The 12,979-nt window shown below is 39.2% G+C and overlaps 1 protein-coding gene across 1 annotated transcript; it reads right to left on the reverse strand.

The window, feature by feature from the left end:
* Positions 1–6,506: 6,506 nt before the first annotated feature.
* LOC123929449 (keratin, type I cytoskeletal 27) lies at positions 6,507–10,874 on the reverse strand. Its single transcript, XM_045985111.1, has 8 exons — positions 10,461–10,874; positions 9,913–9,995; positions 9,374–9,530; positions 8,963–9,124; positions 8,745–8,870; positions 7,153–7,370; positions 6,881–6,930; positions 6,507–6,766 (listed from the first exon to the last, which is right to left on the reverse strand). Exons 1-8 carry the CDS (start codon positions 10,872–10,874, stop codon positions 6,624–6,626), a joined length of 1,353 nt encoding a protein of 450 aa, XP_045841067.1. The 3' UTR covers positions 6,507–6,623.
* Positions 10,875–12,979: the final 2,105 nt, after the last annotated feature.

Here is a 12,979-nt window from a genome sequence, read left to right on the forward strand (position 1 = left end):
ACACATATTCAGCCACACATCATTATCCTTTCTTGAAACTCTATTAGGTATTAGAACATTCATTATATAATGTGCATATTCTAGGTCCTCAGAAATAATTGAGTTAAACTGTAAGTTATGTGGTATAAATGTTTGCTCACCTCAGGATAAAGACACTCATCATAGTATCCTATTCTAACAATAATAGGCTAATTTCCCCCCGATAAATTTTGTGTTTGGTTTCAAACATGCTTCAATACCTTCTTAAAAAACTTTTTATTTAAATTCAATTTAGCTGGGGTGCCTGGGTGGCTCAGTGGGTTAAAGCCTCTCCTTTCGGTTCAGGTCATAATCCCAGGGTTCTGGGATCGAGCCCTACATCCGGCTCTCTGCTCAGCAGGGAGTCTGCTTCCTCCTTTCTCTCTCTGCCTGCCTCTCTGCCTACTTGTGATCTATGTCTGTCAAATAAATAAATAAAATCTTTAGAAAAAATATATTCAATTCAGTTAACCTATACTGTATTATTAATTTCAGGGGTAGAATTTAGCAATTCATTAGTGGCATGTAACACTCAGTGGTCATTACATCAAGTGTCCACCTTAATCCCCATCACCCAGTTATCCCATGCCCTCACCCACCTCCCCTCCAGCAACCTTCAGTTTGTTTCCTAGAGTGAAGAGTCTCTTACAGTTTGTCTCTGTCTCTGTTTTTGTCATATTTGATTTTCCTTTTCCTTCCCTTTGTTCATCTGTTTCTTAAATTCCATATATAAGTGAAATTTATGGTATTCGTCTTTCTCTGACCAAGTTGTTTTGCTTAGTAGTTCCATTCATGTCATTGTAAATGGTAAAATTTCATTCTTTTTGATGCTTGAGTAATATTCCATTGTATATAAATACCACATCTTTTTTATCGTCTGTCGAAGAACATCAGGGTTCTTTCCATATTTTGGCTATTGTGGACATTGCTGCTATAAACATTGTGATACACGTGCCTTGTATCACTATTTTTGTATCCTTTGGATAAACACCTAGTAGTGCAATTGCTGGGTCATAAGGTAGCTCTATTTTTAATTTTTTGAGGAACCTCCATACTGTTTTCCAGAGTGGCTGCTCCAGCTTGCATTCCCACCAGTGTAAGAGGGTTCCCCTTTCTCTGCATCTTCGCCAACTTCTTTCATTTCCTGACTTGTTAATTTTAGCCATTCTGACGGGCGTGAGGTGGTATCTCATTGTGGTTTTGACTTGTATTTCCCTGATAGTGATGTTGAGCATTTTCCCATGTGTTTATTGGCCATTTGTGTATCTTCTTTCTCATCTGTTCCACGTCTTCTGCCCATTTCTTGTTTGGATTATTTGTTCTTTGACTGTTAAGTGTGATGAGTTCTTTACAGATTTTGGATATTAGCCCTTTATCCAATATGTCATTTGCAAATATCTTCTCCCATCCCACAGTTTGCTTTTTAATTGTGTTGGTTGTTTCCTTTGCTGTGCAAAAAGATTTATATGTTGTTGAAGTCCCAATAGTTCATTTTCGCTTTTGTTTCCCTTGCCTTTGGAGATGTGTCTAGCCAGAAGTTGTTGTGGTCGAGGTCACAGAGGTTGCTCCCTGTGCTCTCTTCTAGGATTTTGATGGAATCCTATCTCACAGTTAGGTCTTTCAATACCTTCTTGCTGTTGTTTAAAATTTACGTTTTACATTTCTGTTATCCAAGTTGAAATGATATTTTTCTCAGACGTGAATGAGGTTTGTTTTGTCATGAGATACCGAGTTTTTCTGAGAATAAGAATCTGGGGTGCTAATTCTTTCTGCAAAATGGCTTCCCTGGTTTTGACACTCTCACTCTGCACTGAAGGGGGCAGAGGACCTGAGGAATGAAATCAGATAATATCCGAAGCCACCTTGCAGAGTCCCCGACTCTGATAATGGCTTAATCTTAGATTGACTGGAGTTTAGAATGTGCTTAGTTTTTCCCTCCTTTCTCTTGCTAGAAGGAAGGTGAGATCATGAGGTTCTCAATAGCATGGTATTATGTTGCAGTCAAGTACAGACTATGAGCCAGACTGGCTGGGTTAGCATTCCAGCAACTCTGGTTATTAGCTGTGTGACCTTGGGGTAGTTACTCAACTGCTCTCTGCCTTGGTTTCCTTAGGTATAAAAAAAGGATGATAATAGTATCTATCTCATAGGGTTGTTCTGAGAATTAAAATGATGGTTAGAATAGAGTTCAAAGTGCTGGTTATCATGATTATTGATTCTCCCCTGGAAGTTATATTAAAAGTCCTGTATATACTTTGGTTTTGTTGCTCTTACTTTGGTGTCACAGCCAAGAAATCATTGCCAAGACCAATGTCAAGGAGTTTTCCCCTTTGTCTATGGCCATACCACCCTGAACACATGTGATCTCATCTTTCATGTCTTCTTTGAGGAGTTGTACTATTTTGGGTATCATGTTTAGGTCTTTAATCCATTCTAAGTTGATTTCTGTGTATAGTGTGTCTGGGGGCCCAATTTCACGTGGGGTCCTTTTTACATGTGGATATTCAGTTTTCCCAGCACCTTTTCTCGAAGAGACTATCCTCTCCTTGTTCATATCCTTGGTCCCTTTGTCGAAGGTAAGTTGACTGTAGATAGGTGGATTTATTTCTGGCTCTCTATTCTTTTCACTGTGATAAAATACACAGAACACAAAAATATTACCTTATCTATTTTTAAGTGTACAATTCAGTGGTATTGTTCATAATATGTTCATAATGTTGTACAACCAACATACATCTCCATACTGTTTTCATCTTGTAAACCTTAAACCCACCCATTAAACAATAACTCCCCATTCTCTTCTCCCCAGCAATCACCATTCTACTACTTCTCTCTCTGAACTGGTCAACTCCAGGTACCTTATATAAGTAGAATCATAGACTATTCACCTTTTTTGTGACTGGCTTCTTTACTTAATGTAGTGACTTCAAAGTTTCATCCATGGAGTAGCATGTGTCAGAATTTCCTTCCTTTTAAAGGATGAATAATATTCCATTGTATGCCTACACCACATTTTGGGTATTCATTCATTGTTGATGATCACTTGGGGTGTGTCTACATTTTAGTTGTGAATGATGCTGCTCTGAACATGGGTGTACAAATACCTTTTCAAGATCCTGCTTTCAATTCTTTTGGGTATATACCAGGAAGCAGAATTGCTGGAACATGGTAATTCTATTTCCAATTTTTTGAGGAGCTGCCATACTGTTTTTCATAGTGGCCGCACCAGTTTGCGTTCCTATCAATAGCGCACGAGCGTTCTAATTTCTCCATGTTTCTATGTCTTCCGTGCTGTTTTATTTACTGTAGCTTTGTAATGTATTTTGAAATCAGAAAGTGTGATTTATCCTTTCTCAAAATTGCTTTAGCTATTGAGGGTCTTTTTTGTATCTATATGAATTTTAGAATTGTTTTTTTTATTTATGATAAAAAATGTCTTTGGTATTTTGACAGGGTTTGCATTAAATCTGTAGATTGCTTTGGTAGTATGGCCTTTTAAACATTATTAAACCTCTGATTCGTGAACATGGGATGTCTTTTGATTTATTTGTATCTGTTTTAATTTCTTTCATTACTGTTTTGTAATTTTCAGTGTACAAGTCTGTCATAAACTTAGTTAAGTTTGTTCCAAAGTATTTTATTCTTTTTCATGCTATTATAAATGAGATTGTTTTCTTAATTTTCTTTTTGGATAACTTATTGCAAGTGTATAAAAATGTAACTGATTTTTATGTTGATCTTGTATCCTGCAACTTTGCTGAATTTATTTATTAGTTCTAACAGTTTTGGGGTGAAGTTTTTAGGGTTTTCTATATAAGAGCATGCTATCTGCAGAGACAATTTTACTTCTTCTCTTCCAATTTGGGTGACTTTTATTTCTTTTTCTTGCCTAAATGCTCTGGCTAGGAATTCCAGTATTGAATAAAAGTGGTGAGTGGACGTCCTTGTCTTATTCCTGGTAAGAGGAAAAGCTGTCATTTTTTCACCACTGAGTATGATATTAACTGTGGTATTGTCATAAATGGCCTTTTATGTTGAGCTACATTCCTTCTATACCTATTTTTTTTTCTTCTGAAGATTTTATTTATTTATTAGAGAGATGGAGAGAGAGCAAAAGTAGGCAGAGCAGCAGGCAGAGGGAGAGGGAGAAGCAGGCTTTCCCCTGACTAGGGGGCCCGATGCGGGGCTCGATCCCAGGACCCTGGGATCATGACCTGAGCCGAAGGCAGCCACTTAACTGACTAGGCCACCCAGGTGCCCCCTTCTATACCTAATTTGCTGGGCGTATTTATCCTGAAAAGGTGTCAAATTTTGTCAAGTGCTTTTTTCTGTATCTATTGAGATGACCATAGGATTTTTACCTTTCTGTCTGTTACTGTGGTATATCACATTTATTGATTTGTATGTGTTGAACCATTCTTGCATCCCAGGGATAAATTGCATTTGGTCATGGTATATGATTCTTTTAAGATATTGTTGAGTTTGTTTTGCTCGAGTTTTGTTGAAGATTTTTCCATCTATATTCATCAGGGATATTGATCTGTAATTGACCTGTCTTGTAGCATCTTTGTCTGGCTTTGGTAGAAGAGTAATGCTGGCCTTATAAAATGAATTTGGAAGTGTTTTCTTCTCTTATTTTTTGGAAGAGTTGAGAAGGATTGACATTAATTCTTCTGTAAGTAGTAGAATTCACCATTGAAACCACCTGGTCCTAGGCTTTGCTTTGTTGAAAGTGTTTGTGATTACTGATTCCATCTCCTCACTCATCTTTGATCTGTTTAGATGTTCTGTTTTTCATGATTTAGTCTGGCAGGTTGCATGTTTCTTGGAATTTGTTTCTTTTAGATTATCCAATTTGTTGGCATATAAATGTTTCAGTATTCTCTTATAATCCTTTCTATTTCTGACATCACTTTTAATGTCTCCTTTTTCACATATAATTTTTTTAAATTTATTTTCAGCATAACAGTATTCATTGTTTTTGCACCACACCCAGTGCTCCATGCAATACGTGCCCTCCCTAATACCCACCACCTGGTTCCCCAACCTCCCATCCCCCGCCCCTTCAAAACCCTCAGGTTGTTTTCAGAGTCCATAGTTTCTCATGGTTCATCTCCCCTTCCAATTTCCCTCAACTCCCTTCTCCTCTCCATCTCCCCATGTCCTCCATGTTCTTTGTTATGCTCCACAAATAAGTGAAACCATAGGATACTTGACTCTCTCTGCTTGACTTATTTCGCTCAGCATAATCTCTACCAGTCCCGTCCATGTTGTCACAAAAGTTGGGTATTCATCCTTTCTTTTTTTTTTTTCTTTTTTTTTTTTTTAAAGATTTTATTTATTTATTTGACAGAGAGAAATCACAAGAGAGGCAGGCAGAGAGAGAGAGGGAGAAGCAGGCTCCCCGCTGAGCGGAGAGCCTGACGCGGGACTCGATCCTAGGACCCCGAGATCATGACCCGAGCTTTCTGATGGAGGCATAATACTCCATCGTTCACATATAATTTTTATTTGAGTCCCTTCTCTCTCCCTCTGGTTGGCTAAAGATTTGTCAATTTTATCTTTTCAAAAAACCCAACTCTCAGTTTTATTGATCTTATCTATTTCTTTTTTGTCTTTATTTCATTTATTTCTGTTCTAATCTTTATTATGTCTTTCCTTCTGCTGACTTTTGGCTTAATTTCCCCTTTTTCTAGTTCCTTGATATGTAAAGTTAGATTATTTGTGAGTTTTCTTCTTTCTTAATATATGATGATCACTCTGTATTTCCCTCTTAGTACTGCTCTTGCTTCGTCCATAAGTTTGATTTTATTTTCCTTTTCATTTGTCTCAAGATTTTTTTTTAAATTTTTCTTTTGGTTTCTTCTTTGACCCATTCATTGTTCAGGAGTGTGTTAGTTAATTTCTATATATTTTTGAATTTTCCAGTTTTCCTCCTGTTACTTACTGGTTTCTAGTTTCATACTATTGAGGCCAGAAAAGATACTTGTGATTTCAGTCTTCTTCAGTTTGTTACAATGTGTTTTGTGGCCTAACATTGTAGAATTCCCCCCTTGCCCTGTCTAGTTCCCCATCTTTCTCTCTTCCCGTCTACCTTCAAATATCACCATTTATATTTTTTCTTTATTTTCAAGATGTTTTTGATTCTTAAATTTCTTATTTCCATGTCTATGAGCATGTTGTATTCAGGGGTTAGATTTTACAGACTGTCTTATTCTCACTGTAGCACCCAGCAAGTGTGCTTGACCAGTGTTTATAGAAGGCAGGAGGAGGATTGAAAATTTTACAGAGAAGTGAAAAAGACTCCAACCAGTTTACCTGTTAAATTCACTCCTAACTTGTGAAGGCCACTGAATTAAACAAAAGAAGCTAAAAATCAGATTCAGCCCCCCTTGCGGGTATGTTTAAAAATGCCAAGATTGACCAGAACCAGTGAAGATGATTTGCAACAGAAAGAATGTTTATTGACATGCCACCATAGAGAAAGCCAAAGAAATGTTACCATTTGACAAATAGCTTGTCTTAATTCATCTGAAGAAAAGCAAAAAAGTAAGGGAGCTTTTATTTAGGAACCTGGCTTCATTTAGGGGCTCTTCTTCTGGAGTTCAGGAAGGCACCCTCTGTTCACTCTTCACGTTGTTGGCTTTGGTGGATTTCTCTTCCACAGTGTGAACTCTGGAGGAGAGAACTTTGCCACGAGGATCTATTTCTTCAACAATTGTTTTAACCATGGTGGTTTTAGAGGACTCTAAAATGACACACGAATTGTCAGAATTTATCAGATGCATCAAGAGGAGATAACTAACTCATCATTTGAAAGTTATACAAGTGCATTTTCAATGCTAAACACAGCTTTTGTTACCTTTTATCTGATTCCCTGGTCCTCCATAGCCTTTTGATTTAACACAAGAGCTGTAAAAATATAGAGATCTTGCATTAATTATTTTACTCTATTGTGCCGGGAAAACTGGAAAACAAGGATTTGAGATAGGAGATCTCTGGATTCTGAAATAACACTAGAAGGGGTTTAATTATACATGATGTGGGTCATACATACTTTGTACTTGATTTAAAAAAATCTTTAATAACTTAAAATAAAGGATAAAGTGTTTTCTCAGTGGGAGCTGTATTTACCCATCCTCTCCATCAATCAGGCGGCAGTAGGTCTCGATCTCCTTTTCCAGGTGGACCTTGATGTCGAGGAGCTGCTCGTACTCCAGCTTCTGGCCCTCCGTCTCGGTTCTGACCTGGTGCAGCTGCTCCTCCAGGGCCCCGATCTGAGCCTGGATCTGGGCGAGCTGCGCACAGTAGTTGCCTTTGGTCTCGGTCAGGGAGCACTCCAGGGAGTGTTTCTATGGATCAGTAAGACATAGTTTAGTAGAAAATATCATAGTGTTGTTTTAGAATAAGGCAGAGCACTTAAGAGATATTTAAAAGAGTTATCTTACAAATTTTTACCATATTTACCCCAAAGGGTCCCCCTTGTTCAATATTAATTATTGCCTTTATTAGGTGTCATGCTGTTTTTCTGTTTGAGAATGATACAGTTGGTGGTGGATGTCATTCATATGTCCAGGAGTGTTAGCAAAGATAAACTTGTCTCTTCATAGGGCACAGTCTAAAGGTCCCTCTCCCCCACCTCTGCTTCTAGAGTCTGGTACAATTTGCCACATTTCCCAGGAATAAAAGTCCCCCTACAATTTTCTACTTTGTTTCTAATCATGTGACAGTCTTGTCTCATGGAGATTGTAGCTCTTCTATTAATAATTAACAACCCCATGGTGAACTGGATAAACTTTCCTGAAGTAGAATGAACCAAAGAAAAGAAAGACCTTTCTGAGCTTAAAATCGTTTGTGAATCCAAAGGGTTTATAAAGGGTTTTTCCTAAAGAGGGATGCTTGCTGTACTTTTAGATGGAATGAAGATATAAGTGTCTTCCTCTTTCAGCTGCAAGAATTTTTATGCCAAGTCCTAATTTTATATACATTCATACTCTCTTTTGTGGATAAACTCTGAAGGTTTGGTTACTAGCCATAGTGGGAAAAGTATAGATGTGGGAGTTAGGAAATTTGGAGAGAAGCTCAGGTTCTTTTGTATTCAACTGCAGGACTCTGGGAAAACTGCTTAACTTCTTTGAATCTCAGATGGTTCTTTTGGAAATAATGACAGGAATTATAAAGTCTGCCCTGCCCAAGCCCCAGGGTTATTGTGGACTCAAATGGGAGAAAGTGCTGGGCAAACCCTTAATGAAAAGGTTACTATTATTATCAAGGGTGTTTAGCTTTATAGGCAACCTGAATGCCTCTACTTTGCTTCTTGTTTATGCCACTTAAAAAGGAACTTGTAAGGGTTCTTAATTAAGTGGCCCAAAGGAATGCCAGATGAAGGTAGGACGGATACCAACGCATTTTTGCACTCCACCGAGATTTTTTTTTTTTTTTTTAAATCTTTGGACTCGGGAGAGAAGATTCAGGGTAAAAACTATTTTCTTTTTCGAGTACCTCAAAATAATTGTCCTTGCTCATTTCCAATGTTTCATAATTATGAGCACCTAGGTCTACTCTTAGGCCAAGAGGATTCTGCTGCGCAAAATGCAAATGCGGATTACGTCAAGCCAGCGAATTAATGGAGAAAAACGAAAATAAATAAAATCACGTGGAAGAAACGCTCTTTACATTTCTTCCCCACTTCTGAAATCAATCTTTTTTTGGTACTGTTTACTGACCATTGCCAAGAGGGACTGGAGTTCAATCTCCAGGGTTTGCAGAGTACGTTTCATCTCGGTCAGCTCATTTCGAGCAGAGGTGGTAGCACCGGCGTCGTCGGAGATCTGCTGCTGCAGGGAGGCGCTCTGCAAGGTTGGGGAGGTAGGGGGTGGTTAGGGTGCTGCCGGCCTTGCATCAGCGCCCACGGCCACGCAAGCGCGAGCTGGCAGAGTTCTACCTTCTCGTTGAACCAGGCCTCCGCGTCCCTGCGGTTCTGCTCCGCCAGGGCTTCGTACTCGGCCCGCATGTTGTTCAGCAGGACCGTGAGGTCCACCCCGGGTGCCGCGTTCATTTCCACGTTCACGTTCCCGCCAGCTGCGCACTGCAGCGCCTTCATTTCCTGAAAAATGTGACCACGTTAGGAGCTTAATATTTTCAAAGGAACCAGACCGACAGGATGCATAAAGTGAGAAACTTTGTTTCTTTGGAGGCGGGTGGATAGAAACATTTCAAACAATCAGCCACGCAGAGAACTGACGAGTCCCTTCTGGAATATTGATGTCGGACATCGTTATACTGGTCATCTGAAATTCATTTTTAAATTTTGGAAGCAAGGCGGATCGTGGAATTGGGGGAGACAGAGACCTACCTCCTCATGATTCTTCTTGAGGTAAGCCAGCTCCTCGCTCAGGGTTTCCAGCTGGATCTCTAGGTCAGTTCTGCACAGAGTCAGCTCGTCCAGGACCCTGCGCAAACCGCTGACATCCGCATCAACACTCTGGTGAAGGGCCTGTTCATTTTCAAACCTTAGAAGACATTTGACAGTTGTTATCACCTTAGTCCCTTCACTTCTTGGGTCATCATAAAACGCCAACCATGATTCAAGGTCAAACTGTTAAAATATGCTTAAAACTTCAGTTAGACTGTCCATAATGCAATAGCATTTCTTTGAAGCAAGAGAATGGGAGCACTCAAAATTCTCTTTCATAGGATCTCGATATTCATTTGTATCGATTCCTAAATTTCCCAGGTAAAACAGATCATTCAGCTGGTCATTCTTACGTGCATTTAGTTCAAAACAAACAAGGTCAAACTATTGACCTTGGCCAAGCTATTGACCCCCAATAGCTTAGCTTTAAGGCGGAAATGTTGAGAGAACTTCTTTGGTTTCTCTTCAGCTCTACTTACTTTAGCCTGAAGTCATCAGCTGTTAGTCTTGCATTATCATTTTGCAGGATAACATTGGCATTGCTGGTAGTTGCAGAAATGATCTGATAGATGGAAAGTTAGTTAGGAGTTAGGAAATGTCATATTTCCTTGAAAGAAATTCACCTATGAAATTATAGTAATCTTCAGGCATTCTGTCTCCAATAATAAGATGATTCTTTTGCAAATGGGAAACTAAATATGACCTCCTTCACCCTTCACCACCCCCCCATAAAGAAACACTTTCTATGGAAAAAGTTATAAATAATATAGCAAGAGATGGTGGGCGGTTTTTGATAGTTTCATATTACAAAAAGTATAAACATGCACATCTCATAGCAGGTATAGGTGAGCCATGTTCAAAGATTAGAATTTGAATGGAAATTATTTTTAATATTCATAATGAGTTATGGAAAATCAGAAGCTGCGAGCAAAGCCCTGCTGCATGTGAGAGAGCTCACACATTCGTGTGTGCTTGTGTGGCTAAATATTCTTAGCGTTATTAATCTTCACAACATTGTGCTTCTTACCTGGTTCCTAAGGTCATCAATTATTGGGAAGTATCTGCTGTAATCATGATCAAGGCCACGGCAAGAACCAGGCCCGAATTTCTCATACCAGCCCTTGATCTTCTGCTCCAGGTCAGCATTGGCCTCCTCTAGTGCTCGCACATTTTCCAGGTAGGAGGCCAAGCGGTCGTTGAGGTTCTGCATGGTCACCTTCTCGTTGCCCGACAGGAGGCCATGTTCATTCCCAGTGAAGGCAGCGCAAGAAGCACTTCCCCCACCCAGCCCCCCGCCATAGCCTCCTGCAGATGAGCTGCCCCCAAAAGCGCAAGAGAAGCCACTTCCAATGCCCGGCACACCACATGCATTTCCAGCCCCAAAACCTGCTCCTCCGCTGGAGCCAAGCCGTCTGGATGCAGAAGAAAAGCGCATAGACATGATGTCCAGACCCGCAGAGCTTGTTCCAGGAGTGAAGCTCTGATGGCAAATGTCCGGTTCGAACAGCTGAGTTTGTCTTTATATACACATTATCAGGGTGTTTCTCGATGAACCTAGCTACCCATAGCAAACTGGTGTCTGCCAGCTCATCATGAATTATTCATAATTGGGTGATTTTTTTTTTTAATGAGTGCCTTTACCCTACTGTGTCCATTTCTGTAGGTGGATAGTTACCTTGGGGTTATTTGTTATCTCCAAAATGGGACAGGGAGGAGTGTTATCAAGATTATTATAGTGATGCATTTCAAATTTAGTATGAGCAATCCTTCCTGTCTTCCAGGTTTCAGGACTACAAAATTCCTCTAAGAATAAAAAAGTGTCTAGACAGATTTCTCTTTCCTTGCTCAAACTGATAACATTACATTTTCTTCAGCAAGTGAGCTGTCACAGTCATGGGTTTCAGTGGATAATATGGTCTTTCTTTGAAAATAATTTCAAGACCAAGGGCTCATGGCACCAGAGGAAGGAGGCCAGGTCTTAAATGAGAAATGAGGATTTAAATGGACTCTTCTTTGGAGACAGAAAGTCTTCCTTGATCTTTATCCCTCTGGAATTACCATTTCATCTTTACTGGTTTTCTGTCTAAGGTATAAAGGTATTAACTAATTTCTCTGGGTCCAGTTTTCTTATCTGCAAAACAAAGGGACCAGTCTATGGCCTGTATGTTCCCTTTCTATTTCTAGATTTCTTGTATTTTTACATTTCTTCCCTTTCGTTATTTCTAGAAAGATTTTCTGCTTTTACTTTCTCCATGCTTTCCCTTCTTTTCACTCCTGAATTTTGGTCCCAGCATTTTACTGAAAATAACCTCGGATTGCTAATTATGCCACATCCAGTCCAGTCATTGTTTCTCATGTTTATTCTCCTAGACCCTCTGGGACACATTTGATACTGACCAGGCTTACTGAATTCTGAACAAATGCCCTCTGAAAATACTTCTATTGGAATGTTTGTTCCTCTTCTTTCTTCCATTTGGTGTATCTGTGCTTTATATCTTGTCATTCCTTATAATTTTGTGCCTGGCACTCTTGTTTTCTACACTTTATTCTTTGGTGCTTTCATCCCTTCTTGTCACTTTGACTGTAGTGAATGGTTTCTAAATATACATCTTTAACACTGGCCTGTGTCCCATTCTAGACCTATGCCTCACTATGCCCACCAGACATTTCTGCTGGATGATTCTAACTCAACACTCAATCACCTTGTCATCAAACTTCGAACTTTTCTTTTTTCATTACTTATTGGTGAAATGACCCTGAGTCACACTCATGATTGCTAAGAAATCTTTAATTTCTATCATCTTCTACAGGCCTACATCTAGTAAGTCACTAGGTCCAACTGAATCTACTTCTGTGGTGCCTCTTGAAACATTTTTCTCTTTTCTATTTTTTTTTTCTCACTATCATTTTTTTTAGCTCATGATTGGATTTTTGGTTCAAGTCTTTTTCCTTTCCACCCTGGTCAGTAGGCAGAGCAGTAAGTTAAGATACCATTCCTATAATAATACACAACCATTCATGTCATTGAAAGAACGTAAGTTCTTCGATCGAATATATCATCATTCATATCCTAGTTCTGTAACTTTCTGGCTGTGTGACCAATGCAAAGTTCCTTCTTGCTGAGCCTCCGTTTCTAGGATGGATACATGACTTGTGTTTTGTGAAGCTATTAAATGGTAGTTACATTTGTAAAGCAATTGTGCTTGTCGATAATATGTAGTCAGTAAGTATTTCTTTCCTTTTCCACTTTCCTACAGTTTAAAAATCAATGGACTATAAGCTTGATAATGTAGTTTCGCCTGACATGTAGTTTCTTCTTGAGGTAGGTCAGACCTACCTGGCTTGTGCATTCTTTCAGTTTACTGTTCTTCTCCCCTCCCTCCTTTTGGTCTTTGCTCTTGTTGTTCTTTCCAGTCGAGACTATTTGAGATCTTGCATTTGCCAAGAACAACGGACATCACTCTCAATTATACAGATTGAAAATGAAATTGCTAAAAATATAAATTTTCATGACCTAATAAGTGAATCTGCAGAAAAGCAAGCCAC

The sequence above is a fragment of the Meles meles genome, chromosome 18, assembly GCF_922984935.1.
Source record: "Meles meles chromosome 18, mMelMel3.1 paternal haplotype, whole genome shotgun sequence".
Lineage (NCBI taxonomy): Eukaryota > Metazoa > Chordata > Mammalia > Carnivora > Mustelidae > Meles > Meles meles.